Source organism: Hyperolius riggenbachi, chromosome 9, assembly GCF_040937935.1.
Source record: "Hyperolius riggenbachi isolate aHypRig1 chromosome 9, aHypRig1.pri, whole genome shotgun sequence".
NCBI lineage: Eukaryota > Metazoa > Chordata > Amphibia > Anura > Hyperoliidae > Hyperolius > Hyperolius riggenbachi.
The window spans coordinates 24,298,224-24,314,829 of record NC_090654.1 but is presented as its reverse complement, the minus strand read 5'-3'; the positions used below and the strand labels follow the sequence as shown (position 1 = coordinate 24,314,829).

The window sequence follows — 16,606 nt, the reverse complement described above, 5'->3', positions numbered from 1 at the left end:
AAGCTCATCGACTTTCAAAGTCGTGGAGAGGGCTGTTATCTGACTTTTATTATCTCAACTGTTCCTGGACAATTTACTTTTCTTCTGCCAGAGGAGAGGTCATTAGTTCACAGACTGCTCTGAAAGAATCATTTTGAATGCTGAGTGTTGTGTAATCTGCACATATTATAGAATGATGCAATGTTAGAAAAAACACTGTATACCTGAAAATAAAAATCTGAGAATATTTTCTTTGCTGCTAATCTTCTAGTAATTATTCATTGTACACAACCAATTCATTATATCATATTTTTTTTTTCGCTTCAGTGTCTCTTTAAAGAGGATAGTGGGTAGAAGTAAAAAAAAAAAAAATTTCAAAAAGACCCTGTAGCTTTGAGAAAATAGATTTTAAAAATGCAAAGAGTTTTTAAACTCATTTTTTTTTTTGAGTTTAACCACTTCAGCCTATCTGGACTAATATGTTCATCCAGATAGGCTGTGCTGCTGCCAGTGTGCGGTGCGCGCGATCCCACCGCCTGCCGCCGATCAATGAATCATCATATGCTTCCAGGACTTTTCTGACTGTGGCCATCTTGTGGCCAAAATAGTAAACTACACCCACATGCATTTTTTAATAAATAAATACATTAAATTACATTTAAAAATGAGCGGTTTACTTTCCCATACCAAAAATTACCCAAATAAAAATTTTAATAAAAAAAATATTTAAAAGAAAATTACAATAAAAAAAAACATAAATATTTACCTAAGGATCTGAACTTTTTAAATATGCATGTCAAGAAAGTATGTTAATATAATTTTTTAAATTATAGGCTTGTAAATAATGATGGATGCAAATTGAAAAAATGCACCTTTAATTCCAAATAAAATATTGGCGCCATAAATTGTGATAGAGACATAATTTAAGCGGTGTAATAACCGGGACAAATGGGCAAATAAAATACATGGGTTTTAATTACGGTAGCATGTATTAATTTAAAACTATAATGGCCAAAAACTGAGAAATAATGATTTTTTTCCATCTCTTTCTTAATCTTCCTGTTAAAATGCATTTAGTATAAAATAATTCTTAGCAAAATGTACCCTCCAAAGAAAGCCTAAGGGCCCTTTCACACTAGGGGGCTTTTTCGGCGTTTTAACGCCACAGCCATAGTTGGCGTTTTCCAAGGTAAAATGAAAGTCCGTAGACTTTCATTTTACCTTTCACACTTAACGCTGCGTTTTGGAGCGTTGCATTTGAAGCTCCCAGGAGCTTTTTTAGGGCTGACCGTGGCGTTTCTTATTACAATTGATAGTAATATGTTGGCGTTAAAACACCTTCAAAACGCCTTCAAAACGCCTGCAGCCAAAACGCAGTGTGTTAGCTTTTTACCGCTGCCTGTAATGTGAAAGAGCCCTAATTAGTGGCGGAAAAAACAAGATATAGATAATTTCAGAGTAATAAGTAGTGATAAAGTTATTGGCAAATGAATGAGAGGTAAAAGTTGCTCGGATGCATAACGTTAACAACCCTTTAAGCTGAAGTGGCTAAAGAGAATCTGTACTCTAAAATTCTTACAATAAAAAGCATACCATTCTATTTATTATGTTCTCCTGGGCCCCTCTGTGCTGTTTCTGCCCCTCCCTGCTGCAATCCTGGCTTGTAATTGCCATTTTTATGCAGTGTTTACAAACAAAGACATGGCTGCTAACCAGAGTGTGATAGGCTGAGAGGAGAGCTTGAAGTGGGTGTGTAAAGCTTCTGCCGATCACAAGCAGTGCTGCACATTCCACACATTCCAGCCTCAGCCCGACAGAGCCGACAGAGGAAAGGAGATAAGATTTATTACAGAGACAGTGCAACTAGGAAAAGCTGCAGTAAGCCAGAGCACATTAGAACAGGTATAGGAACTTATAGGATAGAAGAAATAAGGCTCAAAATTTTGTTACAGAGTCTCTTTAAAAAACTTTTTTTTTTGCATTTTTAAAATGGTAGCAATAGCATGTATGGGGGTTTTGCTATTCACCGCCAATGTCGGCATGAAATTACGCGTCAATAATGCATACATTCATGCGTAATTATGAATGCTTATACAAAGTCAATTGAATTAGCAATTTGTAATTACGTATAGGCGTAAATGCGAAAATGTATGCATAATTAGCTGATTATAGTCATCACTGATCATGACTGTTCTCCTCTTCAAACATGAGCATGACTGTATTAGTGGCGTTGTGCCTGTGCAGTACGCTGGAGTCACTCGTGGACAAGTGGCTCCGTGCTACTACTCAGGCATGGCTATACTTACGCAGATGCAGGGCGATTTCTTGGGTAGTGCGGCAGGGCGACCGCCCTGGGCGCAGACCGGCAAGTAGAAGAAGGGGGTGCAGGCAGAAGGACATAACCGCTAGGGAGCTGGTAACGCGTGGTGCAGCCAAATGACGAAAGAGGATTACCAGCACGATCGCCTTCCTTGACTCCTCCTGGACTGCTTGCATCCAACGTCAAGTCATCATCACGTCACCACCGCGTGATGACACCTGATGTCCTGTAGCGGTACTGCAGGCTGTCCATGGAGTAGTCGGCTTTCCGGGCTCTCGTTGCCTGTGTGTTTTCCTGGTCCCTGCTTCCTCCTAGATGAGCGGCTGGTCACTAGTAAGTAGGCAGATCTACTTGTGACCTGTGGCTGTGTGACTGTCCCTAAAAAGGAAGCGTTCACAAGTCCACGAGGGTGAGAGGGAAGGGGGGCGCAATTTTTACACCCTCACCCTGGGTGCAATTTAGCCTAGAAACTATCAAATGTAGCATGGCCATACTCATACATGAAGAAGACTGCAGTCAGGATCAGAAATCCAAACTTCAGGAGGGCTCCAGTGGTCTGGAGGAGGAAGTTGGAAGCCTTTGGAGGACTAGAGGTTTTCCTCTTCTTAGGTAAATATCTGTTTTATTCCCTTATATCTGCAGAGGATCTACAAGACTTTACATTATTTAAAAAGAAAAAAAAGATTCTATAAAAAAATATATTGAAGTTCCTTTAAATGTGTTACATAAAATTCAGGTGGTGCTGATCATAACTGAACTGGGCATGCCATACATGAAAAAAAATGGGCATAAGAGCTCCATTTGAGAGAACTGGGAAATGAAATATGGAGGTCTGACTGCACACCTTGCACTTGAATATTTTTGATGTTGCTCTTCTTGACCACGTTGAACGTGGAATACGTAACTTCACAGGTGTAGTTTCCAGTGTCACCACCACTGATCGTCATTCTGTAAATGCTGGAAGGTGACAATTTCTGGATAGACTTCTCATTCTTGTAAAATGAATATTTCAGTTCTGACTTCAGTCTTTTTGGGTGGGCGGTTGTGTCACAAGATAGATATGAGATGCGTCCTTGTAAATATGGGTTGGAGTTGGTATTTAATATTGGAGAAGAAAACAAATCTGAAACATAAGAAGGTAACTTAGTTAGAGATTCATTTTACAACAAGGTTTATTTTTATCCAAGGGGTCATTCATCACACCATAAGAGACGATATAACTACTTCTGGACTCCTGTGATGCTTGGATTGGAACAACTCTCCTTAACCCGTTTAAAACATCTAAAGTTACATACTTATTAACGAGGTTCACTGAGGTAAATACGTTTTTTGGTTGAAGCTATGGAGCCAATTCTCACACAGAATTGTTTTCTATTCGGTGGGCTCTATTATCATCAATTGCGAGTTACCTCCATGGGGGCGTCGTGTGGTCTGAGTCCTGCCTATGCATGTTTGCATTTGGGCCTGTGGGAATGTGAGGAAGTATATCCTAGCCCAGAGTATGGCGTACAAGTCACCCTATGGATTAGGTACAAGAATGATGTGCTGGTGGCGTGGAAGGGTACGGTGGAGGAGCTTGAACAATTTGTGGCCAGATTGAACGGGAATGAGAGAAATATCAGATTGACTTATGCCTTTGGTTTTCTTTGGTTTTGAGATCTCGTTTCTTAATCTTTTGCTAAAAATGTATGGTGGCTTTCTAGTCACAACCTCATAACACAAGCCGGTGCAGTGCTTATGGTCCTTAAAACGCGGGGCACCCCTATTGGGAGTTCATCCATCTTGTGAGCTCCTCAGAGGACAGTCAGTGACGTGACTACATACTCTGAGAAGTACTGCTGAAGATGGCAGTACAATATAGTACAGTAGTATGGCAGCACGGTGGCGTAGTGGTTAGCGCTCTCGCCTTGCAGCGCTGGGTTCCCGTTTCGAATCCCAGCCAGGTCAACATCTGCAAGGAGTTTGTATGTTCTCCCCGTGTCTGCGTGGGTTTCTTCCAGGCACTACGGTTTCCTCCCACATCCCAATAACATACAGATAAGTTAATTGGCTTCCCCCCTAAAAATTGGCCAAAGATTACTATACATACACTATACGATACATATATACACATATGACTATGGTTGGGATTAGATTGTGAGCCCCTCTGAGGGACAGTTAATGACAAGACAATACATACTCTGTACAGCGCTGTCTAATATGTTGGTGCTATATAAATACTTAAATAAATAATTAGTATAAGTACAGTATAAGTAGCCAGGTCTATAGGTGTCCCCAGTATACGATAAGCCATACCAAGTCTCCCAGCGCCATTTTGATACGTATGCAGGAGGGAATACTGATCTGCAAAAAGGAGAGAAAATAATTGCTGCACTTTGGGGCCTGGAAGAGTTATTGGCTGCAATACTGTATGCAGTGCAGTCAGTAACCCCTCCTGGGCCCCAAGTGCAGCAGTTAATTCTTCCTGGTCCCCAAGTACAGCCATTAACTTTGCTGGATAGACTTGTACTTGAGTAAATACAAAATTCCAGCTTAAGAGGGTCAAATATTGGAGTCGACTTATATACGAGGTCGACTTATATTCCGGGCTATATGGTAGTAACACTCTACAGTTCCCTGTATAGCCACCCATGATTGAAATATAGAACACCCACTGACCAAAGTACGTTGGAAAGGGATTATGGGGCGTTTAAATGAGTAATTCACAATGTTAACAATCAGACTGCCCTCCTCATTGTAATATGTATCTCATAGTCACCTTCTACATCAACAGAGAACGCCGGGCTCATTTTCGTTACGCCATTTGTAGAACTTTTAACTTCACAGGTGTAGTTTCCGGATTGCTGCTTCTCAGCTGATGAGATCAGATATGTGTCAGAGGTGCCAAAGGCCACAATATTCTTTCCATCTTTGTAGAAAGCGAACCGTAGCTCTGTTTTGCCACGGAGGGGGCTGAGGGCTGAATTCAAGGCAGTATCACATGACAGAACTACAGGGTCCCCTTCTATGACCAAATCTCGGCTTGCCCTCAGTTGCAAGTAGGGGAAAGTATCTGAAAGAGTCATTGAAACAAATTTATAATCAGCCATGCTTTATCGATTTCACAGTACATATATGGCATGTTTGAAAAAGCCATTTGTATTACATTTTATGCAATTAACAATCTTATTTTTAAATCAGCTTAAAGGATAACTATCAAAACAACAAACAAACTATGAGATGCAAATACTCCATAGAGGTACCCTGTTGCCTATATAACACTAACTTGTAAACTTTGGGGGGGGGGGGGGGGTTAGCTTTCACCTAGACTCTTAACTAGCTTTTACCTGTGGCAGCTAGACTTTTTTTGATGCAGAAAAGGCTACACCAGCGCCGGATTTAAGGCAAGGCCACATAGGCCGTGGGCTAGGGCACCACAGGACCAAGGACGGGTGGGCAGCAAGCTATATTAGGGGGAAGGCTCATCTAGCTACCTATACTGGAGGAAAGAGGGTAATCAGGCTATCTATACGGAAGGGGGGAGGGTCAACTAGCTTCTTATACTAGCTGGAAGGACTCATCAGGCTATCTAAACTGGAGAAGAGGAGGGGTTATTTGGCAACCTATACTGGAGGTGGGGGGAGGGTCATCTGACTACCTATACTATAGGGGGTGGCTGCTGACAGTGGTTTTCAGCGGTAAAGCGTACAAACCCAGGCCTGCGCTACACCAATCATGAATAAAATTCCCCCCAAAGACTTCCGGTTCCGGCGCCCGTGCATGAGGGGCTAGGAGAAAGAGCTCCGGCTGGCCAAGAACCACACAAGCCGCTACACCCCACCAAACGCCCGACCAGACACCCGGATTACAACCCCAGAACACCGGGAGGATAGGACACGCTTCAGCGCTGCTGAATGGACCGCTTCCTCACTCGCCCTGACAGTCGCACAGTGGGAGGCGCGGTTTCCAAGATGGCGGGCGGCAACACAAAGAACAGGCCTGGCGGCTCCTCCAAGCCAGACTAACGCAGCCAGGGACAGCGGCCACCAGAACCAGAATGTGATTCAGATGATGACAGGCTCTCTGTGGAGGGTAAGACATGTAGCCCAGAAATAGATTACAGATTCACAGACTGTGAGCAAGTATTGGAAACTGCTAATGACCGCATTGAAAATCTCACTAAAGAGAATGCAGAAGCATATGACAGAATTGAGGATCTGGAAAACAGATCGAGGCGTAGCAACATACGCGTTGTGGGTCTCCCTGAGGATTTTACTCAGGCCCAGCTTCACGCCATTTGCGCAACAGATATTCCTGCTCTGCTAGGCCTTACCACCCCAATGAAAGTAGAGAGGGCACATAGAGTCGGCCCCTTGAAACCAAAACAGCAAGCAAAGATGCCTCGCATGATCATGGTAAAGTACTTCGACTTTGCAGATAAGGCGGCCATTATGACAGCTTACAGATCTCTAAAGCAGGATTTACTTTTACAGTCTCACCCCATCAGGTTGTTCAACGACTATTCTGCAGAAGTCTCACGCAAAAGACAAGCCCAGGGCCGGCCCGCTCATGAGGCGGGGTGAAACATTTTCCTCAGGCGGCAAACTTCTAAGGGCGGCACCCGCCCGGGGGGGCCGGCCGGCGGCTGCCGAGCCGAGGGGTAGCGGGCAGGTCGGGGGTATTGGGCCTAGCGGTGGGGAGGGGGATCGGACCCCCCCTCCCTCGCCTGGGTCCCCCGATCTGCGCTCCCCTCCAGCCTGTAATTAGGAAGCTGCTGCCAGATCGTAAGAGGCACGGGCGGGGAGGACCCACCTTTTCCGCGTTCCAGCGAGCGCTCCACTGACGTCACTTCCTGCATCGCCGCCCACTGTATTGTAAGTGGACGGCGATGCAGGAAGTGACGTCAGTGGAGTGCACGATGGAACGCGGATAAGGTGAGTCCCCGCCCGTGCCTCTTACGATCTGGCAGCAGCTTCCTAATTACAGGCTGGAGGGGAGCGCAGATCGGGGGACCCAGGCGAGGGAGGGGGGGGTCCGACCCCCCTCCCCACCGCTAGGCCCAATACCCCCGACCTGCCCGCTACCCCTCCGGCTCGGCGGCCGCCTCCCCCCCCCCGCACCCACGGACGGGGGGGGGGGGGGCGGCGGCAGCAGCAGCTCCCTCCTAAATTTGCCTCAGGCGGCAAAAAGTCTAGGGCCGGCCCTGGACAAGCCTTTAGTAAAGTCTGCAGTGCACTTTTCAACAAAAAGCTCAAGTTCACACTGGCATATCCTGCAATACTCAGAGTCACAGATCTGAATAACAAAACGCACGCATTCCATGCCCCGGATCAAGCGCTATCCTTTGTAAAATCTTTAGCTATAGAAGAAAGTGAGGATAGGCTTTCACAGAATGACTGAAGGGCTGACTCCCTCAGGGTCTAATGCACATATTGAAATGGAGCCTGTGCACTCGATTAAAAGTCATGAATGTGACTTCTCTTCCGTGTTTTGGAGGAGACCAATGCTATGTCAGTAATTAAAAATGTTTTTCCAACTGTTCTGTATAAAAATGTTAACTAAGCGGTAGTGTGTCTTGTGGCTCTCGGAGATTAAGGAGATGAAGGTACGGGGAAGAAGTGAAGTCTTTTACGTAAGTTCAGGGGTTCTGGAGATGGGGGGTGGGCAAGTTTGTTATGGGGAATGGGTTTTAGGTAGTTGGGAAGGGTTGTTTGGTCTCTCTGCTCTATGGAAAAGGGAAATAATTTCTTCATATTTCGTATGTAATATCCTGCTGTCCAGGTGCTATCTGATCACAGTTGATAAAATAACATGAAAATAATCCCGTGGAATGTAAAGGGACTGAGATCGCCTAACAAGCGGTCTAGGGTATTAAAACATTTACAAAAATTAGGTACTTACATTGGCCTGCTACAGGAAACGCATTTGTCCTCAGACCAATTTCAGTACATGAAAAAACGTTGGTTGGAGGCAGTCTATGGCTCTCCTGCAGTCCACAGGAAAGCCGGGGTCCTAATCTTAATCGGAAAACAAGTACAACACCAAGTTGTGTCGACTGAATGTGATCAGGATGGCAGATGGATCAGGATGGAGATTCAAGTGATGGGAGAAAAGCTGGTGATCTACAACACATATGGGCCAAATAGGGAAAATAGAGAATTTTTTGACTCATTACTTGCACACATTAATAAGGAGTCAACAAATTCGCTAATAGTGGCTGGTGACATAAATTCTGTGATAAATACCATAGAAGATAGAAAGCCAGCCATCCCACATCCTAGGCACTCAGACACTAGGCTTATACCTCTACTGGAAGCCACAGCCTTAGTTGATATATGGAAACACTTCCACCCTTTGGACCGCCAGTTTAGTTTCTACTCCCCACCTACAAAATCCTTTTCACGCATAGACCTATTCTTAGTTCATGAGTCCTTATTAAACAAAATAGAAATAGCATCTATAGAGGACATATTGATATCCGATCACGCACCAATCTCCCTAATAATTGCAGATTCAATGCCCAAGGCTTCGCAGACTTTATGGCGCTTTCCGTCTCAACTCTATGGAGATGAAGCCTTTGAAGCATCAGTAATTAGCTGGTGGCAAGAATACTCATACGACAATAGACAACACAGGGACAACCCTTTTCTCTTCTGGGAAACTGCGAAAGCAGTGCTTAGAGGCAGAATTACGGCCTATCAAGCCACTAAGAAAAAAATATTAAACAAAAATTATCACGACATGATCCTAAAAACGAGATCAGCTTACCTACAATTCTCTAAATCCCCTACTGAGGTAAATAGAAAGTTATGGCTAAAAGAAAAACTGATAGCGGACATGTGGTTCAAAGCAAAAGCGGATATCAATAGGTCCTATATGGAACTCAAATGGTTCAGGCATGGGGAAAAGAGTGGGAAGATTCTGGCTAACATAGCAAAGGCTCAGGATTGCAGAAATCGAAAGCCAATTATACTTAAAAATGCTCAAGGCCAGCCAACAATGAACCCCAAAGAAGTCTTAGAGATATTTTCAACTTACTTCCAAAAAATATACTCGAAAACGAGACAGCCGTCTGTAGGCCTGGGCGCATTTCTAAAAAAAATTAACCTCCCCAAAATTAGTCATACTTTCTAAATGCCCCCATCACGGAGGGAGAAGTCTTGAGTACTATTAAAAATCTGAAAAATTTTAAATCCCCGGGACCTGATGGGTATACGGCGGAATTCTTCAAAACCCTTAAGGGTGAGATTGGCCAGCCTTTAACTGAGGTCTTCAATAAAATATTAACAAATAAACAATACCTACCTACGGGTACCCTAGCCTATATCAGACTTATACCTAAAGAGGGTAAGGATCCTACGGATCCTGCATCCTATAGACCTATCTCATTGCTAAATCAGGATGCAAAAATCTTCTCAAAGATCCTCGCAGAGAGGCTGGCCACAATACTCCCTTCACTAATTCATCCCAATCAAGTTGGCTTCATTAAAGGAAGGGCGGCAGTCACGAACATTAGAAAAGTGATGGTACTGTTGGAGCATGTTCGGGCCTACCCCAAATCAAATAAAAATGCAGCCATACTCTCATTAGATGCTGAAAAAGCATTCGATAATGTGGAATGGGATTGGTTTGACATGCTCCTGCAGAATCAAGGGTTCCAGGGGCCTTTGTTAAATGCCATCAAAGCCATATATGATTCCCCCAGGGCCCAAATATTAGGTCAAAGTCATATTTCCAACTCCTTCTCTCTTGAAAAGGGAACAAGACAAGGGTGCCCTCTTTCTCCTCTCCTTTTTAATTTAGCAGTAGAGCCCCTAGCCAGAATATTGAGAAAAGAAATATCCAGAATAAGAGTGGGTGAAAAGGGGGTGCAGCAATGTCTTTTTGCAGATGACATCATCATTTTTCTCTCAGATCCCATAACCCAGGTACCTGAGATCTTTAAGTTAATCCAGGACATAGGTTATTGGTCGGGGTTTAAAGTCAATATAGGTAAAAGTATTCTGATGCCACTATCAAAAATGGCAGATGTCAAAAGCTGGGAGTCCCTGGGGATCAATATAAATAAAACCAGCTTCAAATACCTCGGCATTAACATAACTAGAGACTCCACACTAATATATAAAGCAAATATCACTCCACTTATCAAAGACGTCCTTACTCAACTAAACAAATGGAGTAATCTCCCTCTGGGATTGGCTGGTAGAGCGGCTTTAGTTAAAATGTTTTCGATGGGTAGACTATTATACCCATTACAAACACTACCGATTCTCCTTAAGCATAAAGATGTACAAGACATAAATTCAGCCTTTGGAAAATTTATATGGGAAAACAAAAAAACATCGGGTATCCTTACAAAAATTAAAAGTGGGTAAGGAATTGGGAGGATTAAATCTACCTGACATACGACTATATAATCTAGCCGCTCTGCTACGCCATGTCCAAGATTGGATTTTCAAAACGCATGCCTTTTCAAATTATGCACTTGAAGCAGAGATGGCTCTACCATGGAGCCCAGTGGGATTGTTACACTCAAAGTTCAATAGTATTCCAGTTCGCCTTAAACAAAACATTCTATTCAGGGACACAATACAAACATGGAGAGCCGTCAGAAAACTATTCAAATTACCGTGCCTAGTATCAAAGTATATGCCCATATGGGGGAACCCAAACTACCCCCCGAGTATACAACAGGAGACTTTCCATACTTGGGATAGCAAAGGTATATCAAACCAAGGGGGAATGTTTCACTTAGATAGGGGTACCTGGTTAACTTTTCCTGAATTACAGTGTAAATTTGGAATTTCTAAACGAGACTTTTTAGCCTTCTTGCAAATAAAATCCATGACTGGAGCTCTAGTATTTGATAAGTCAAAAATAGCCACCCCCAATGCCTTAGATCGAATTATTGGACCTTGCACCCTGCCAAGATCATTATCTGATATTTATAGAGGACTCAAAGCCTATACAACTTTAAATGCAAAGGAGCTACTATGCAAACCTTGGAGAAAGGAGTTGTCGGGAGACAACCCGGCAGAGACATTACTGAGGGGCCATGAAAAGTTTTGCTCACTCATCACAGCTGAAGCCTGGAGAACTGCAAATCTCTTACTGATTCACAAGGCTAAGTACGCATACAACATAAAATATAAGACTCCGCCGCCTCATTACAAACCGTGGTGCCCTAAATGTAGAGAACCGGAACCTAATATGATGCACTGTTTGTGGCAATGCCCGTACATAAGCCACTTTTGGGATAAAGTATGCAGGTATGCCAACCTAGTGTGCAACAAAGACATCACCAAACATAAAGACTTATGCATTTTTAATCACTTTGAACCCAAAGATACAATCCCTAATTCAATTCCATCAGACTTATACCATCTAATACTAATTGTAGCAAAGAGAGTCATTTTTCAACAATGGATTAATCCACATCCACCCATGATCGCTAACGTCAAGGAAGAACTTCTCAAGCTTTTCCTATCGGAGAAATTACATACTTTACAAAGCAAAGAAAAAAGGTCTAACACGTTTTTCAAGATATGGAGATGTTACATTCAATTTAATTTCAACCAACAGGAAAGAGATGCTCTCATGGAAAATTTCAAATACTCCATGTGGAATTGCACTCAACAGCTCCTAGGCACACTGGGACATCTCCAGATCGCGGGCGGGATAGGCATCCAAGGGCCAAATACCTAGATCTAGGACAGTACCTTCAAGTTACCAATTTATCTTGTTGAATAAGAAGCAGAGATGTATGATTTGTATTCCCATTTTCTTCTGGTGGTAGGGTAGAGAGACCAAGGGAGGGTTAGGGTGGGTAAGGGGGGGGGGGGAGATTGGTTCTGTTTATGAAACCTATGCAAGATCTCCACTGTTGTAACCAATCTCTTTTCTGTTCTTATATGATGTTATACAGAAATTGATGCAGGGTTGGGTCGCCTAAGAACTGGGCAAATGGCACACCTTGTATAGTATGTCAAACTATTTTTGAAAATTCTCAATAAAACATTTTGAAAAAAAAAATTCCCCCAAAAATTATTGAGTTGAAGTAGAGTTGGGTTTTAATCGCTAAAGGGCAGAAATCACAGTACATTCATAAATTGGTGGAATAAAGGGCTTTAAAACATCCGGCGCGTGTATATGTCGATCAGGTAGTGTAAGGGTTAGGCCCGCTTCACACTGACAGACAAAATGCCACATTTAATGCACCGCAGAGACCTTTAGTGCTTATGTTAGGTGAACATATCTTCATTTTTACCAGTTGACACCTCCAGGACATAAATTTTAGTCCTCTCGAGGCCATCTTTGTGTAGTAGCCGCCGTGCTTGTGTGCACAATAGTGGGAGTGCAGGCGATCATGGTTTTCCAGCCTCAATGGTAGTAGGCTGAGGTAGTTCAATTAAAGTTAAGTGACAAAAAAAACCACTGATTCTGCACCCTATACAGGGGGCAGTAGTGGATATTAGATGCCAGTAGTGGTGGTGAAGGATTATTGGGTTAGGGTCGGTGCACTAGTAGGACCAGCAGAGCAGACCTGTCTCCAACAGCACGGAGATATTATACAGGGGCCAGGGGCCAGTGGATACTAGATGCCAGTAGTGGTGGAAAGGTGGGTTATGGTCGGTGCACTACTAGGACCAACAGACCTGTTTCCTAAAGCACTGAGGTTTTACACAGGGGACAGTGTATACTAGATGCCAGTAGTGGTGTGAAGGTGGGTTATGGTCGGTGTACTACTAGGACCAGCAGACCTGTCTCCAACAGCTAACTTGTGCACTGGCCACAGACGAGCAATACAATAGCAAGAAAAGCAATGTATCAGCCCTAAGAAGGGCTTAGCTGTTCAGGACAATGTGATAGCAGCAAGAATCTGCACTGAGGACACAGAACTCTAGGTTTTAGAATTCGCCTGCCCATTGAAGTCTGTAACGGTTTGTGCGGTTCGCCGGTCTGCTAACGTTTGCGGCAAATTCGCATTTGCGAACCATAAATATATGTTTGTGACATCACTATATGCAAGTACCACACTCAAATCAACTCCAGGCTTTTTATCTGCCTAATTGATAATGACATAACTACAGACCCACACCTGTCCATGAAATAGCCTTTTAGTCAATTGTCCAATTAATTCTGAGCCCCAGAGAGGGAAGGAATTGTGTTAAAAATTGCTTTAATTGCCTCACATTTTTATGTCAGCATAAGGTCTAAGTAGATGTGTAAACTTTTTTTTTACTGTTCATGGTAAATATCAGAGGCAAAAGCCTCTTTGCTGTTGGGCTTGATTCACAAAACTGTGCTAATGCTTAGTACAGCCGGACTATGCTGCGCACACGTTTCACAATGCATTAAGTTTTATGCACGCTATGTGTAGAATGCACCTATATTGTAACAAATCATTAGCAAAAGGGGTGCCTGTTTCAATGTTACACAGGCAGTATTTTTCTCTGAAAGCAAAAAAAAAAAAGTATGAAAAGCTGTGGTGTCAGGATTTACAAACAATTACAAAAAACAAGATACATTTCTGCTGCTCTCTGAGACAGCTCATTCAGAGACACAAGCAGCTGCCTGTCTCACATACAGGGTTAACAGATGTAGTGTGAGGGATTTCCCCCTCCCCTCATGATTCACTGGTAGTCAGCCTTGGCGTCAGTGAAAAGTGAAAGGAATTCGATACAGTAAACAAAAAAGATAATCAGTTAAATATATACATCATTAGTTTGGAGCACTACAGGAACTTATTTTTTTTTTAAATGTTAATCGATAGAGTTCCTTTAAGTTTTCCCTTAGGTTAATTTTTCTCTATTGTTTAAATTACTTTTATTAGGTTAAAAAGTACTGCCAAAATTATTCAGAGTATTTTCTTGCATGCTGGTGACTTAAAAACATTTTATTGATAAGGTTTGAAAATATCACATTTAAAATAAACATGTACAGAAAAATGATATGAAAACATGTGAGTTTACCTGTGACTGAAACAAATGCCTCTGCAACATATAGGTTAGTCTGGTAATTGCCCTTTGTACTTTTTTTAGTACAGCGATAAGATCCATTCATTTTTTTGGAGGCTTTACCAAGTTGTAAACTTGACCCATTGTCTACAACTTTTGTTATAGTACCCTCTTTGTAAAAAGATGCCCCCAAGGGAAACGGCAGACCGGTCCTGTGCTGACATTGCAGAATTAGGTCATCGCCTTCGTTGATGATGGGAGGAGTTTGCAAGATGAGATCCCCTAAAAAAAAAAACACTTTTTGTATCTCACATTACAATAATCAAGCTACAATGTCGGAATATGCAACAGCTGTAATGCTTAAACTGTGTGTGTGTGTTAACAGGCCACAAGGTAACACTGTGTATTTTATTAATGTGCATGCTCTGTGTTATGTGTTCTTAATTTACTCTGTGCTATAGTCATTTTTCTTGCTTCTTTTTTCATTATTATTTGAGAGTAAATATTTCCCAAGAGTACATTTGGAGGAACTCAATTTAAAACCAATATTGCACTACCAACGAAGGAAAAGGCATATTTTAATTAGTGTGATAAGGTTAGAAATTCTTTTAACTTTTTTTTTTTTTTTTTTTTTTACAGCATGAGTCTGTTGGAAAGATTTTCTTTCACTTTTTGTACCTGAGATATACTGAACATGGCCTTAATGTGCTTTGAGAAACAAGGAAAAACAAACGAGAGCCCAATCTGGTGTAGTATGTTCACAGAATCTGAAGAATGTATACAATTAAGATTATACTCACAAACAGGGGTCACCACACAGGCGACCACTAAAACAGCAAGTGGGGAGAATTATCACCTGACCCCACTCAGGTTTAAAAAGTCGCTCTTTATAGACAGGAAAAAATTGGGGATACACCCCTCCACCAAGGGTGGACTATGTATATGAGTAAACAAGAATAATAGAGGCGCCAAAATAGGATAAAAAAGTTAAAATCCGTCTAAAAGGAGGGACATGGGTGGATTCACCTCCCTCAAGTACATAAATGACCAGGTCAAATTCAGCCGTTAATTTTACAACTGTATTTATTTCAAAAGCAATCTCCAAAATATGATGCAACGCGTTTCACGGGCCAACATCCCGCTTCATCAGGCAATCGAGAAAGGAGAACAGAATTGTAGGTCAATGTAAAGCCAGAGCGCCTCTATAGCTCCTCCTATAGAGGCGCTCTGGCTTTACAATTTGGCCTGGTCATTTATGTACTTGAGGGAGGTGAATCCACCCATGTCCCTCCTTTTAGACGGATTTGAACTTTTTTATCCTATTTTGGCGCCTCTATTATTCTTGTTTACTCATGGCCTTAATGTGAACCCTCCTGGTACCCGGGAAAGAAAATGATAGACAGGACTTCTAAAACCCATCCTCACTAGGGATAGTTGGAATTGTCAAATTCCGAATCCAAGGAAATTCTAATAGTTGGCATAGGATTCCAAATTTCATGGATTCCAATTCTGCATTGCCAAATTCAGTGTTGCGTAGAATTTTTGTTTTTTTTAAAGGGATTTTTACACAGAATATTTGCATCCATGTCCCTTAAGAATGCTCAATGGATATTTTTCGCTATTTATGCAAAAACCATTCATGCATTATATGAAGTTAACTATGTCTAATGTTTGGAAATTCGAAATAGGAATTTTGTGAATTTCGACTTACAAAATTGTAAAATTCCAATGTTAAAGTAGGAATTTGGAATCCCACAAAATTTGTGTGCTTATCCATAGTCCTAAATCTTCAAAAATAGATGTTATTTGTTTCTGTCATTGTGCTTATTGGAGAGATTGCTGTCAAAAATGAAGGTAAGGGAAAATACCAATGGAAACAAAGACAATCAATAGAAATCTAAAACTCCCCCTAATACCTTTTCACATTATTTGGTTCAGTTTAACTGTTAAAGGATACCCGAAGTGACATGTGACATGATGAGATAGACATGGGTATGTACAGTGCCTAACACACAAATAACTATGCTGTGTTCCTTCTTTTCTTTCTCTGCCTGAAAGAGTTAAATATCATGGCTGACTCAGTCCTGACTCACACAGGAAGTGACTACAGTGTGACCCTCACTGATAAGAAATTCCAACAATAAAACACTTTTCTAGCAGAAAATGGCTTCAGAGAGCAAGAAAGAGATAAAAAGGGGAAAATCTTATCAGTGAGAGTCACACTGTAGTCACTTCCTGTCTGAGTCAGGACTGAGTCAGCCACTTACATACCTGATATTTAACTATTTCAGGCAGAGAAAGAAAAAAAAAGGAACACAGCATAGTTATTTGTGTGCTTGGCACTGTACATACACATGTCTATCTCATCATG

At 42.1% G+C, this 16,606-nt stretch overlaps 1 protein-coding gene across 2 annotated transcripts in view; it reads right to left on the bottom strand.

The window, feature by feature from the left end:
• Positions 1-16,606, bottom strand: part of LOC137532039 (Fc receptor-like protein 5) — a 136,767-nt gene that overhangs the window by 21,557 nt on the left and 98,604 nt on the right. For both annotated transcript variants that reach the window (XM_068252140.1, XM_068252141.1), the window contains 3 exons: positions 14,251-14,517; positions 5,058-5,351; positions 3,144-3,422 (listed from right to left, as the gene is read on the bottom strand). In XM_068252140.1, coding sequence (XP_068108241.1) covers positions 3,144-3,422; positions 5,058-5,351; positions 14,251-14,517 — 840 coding nt within the window. The remainder of the gene's footprint in view (positions 1-3,143; positions 3,423-5,057; positions 5,352-14,250; positions 14,518-16,606) is intronic.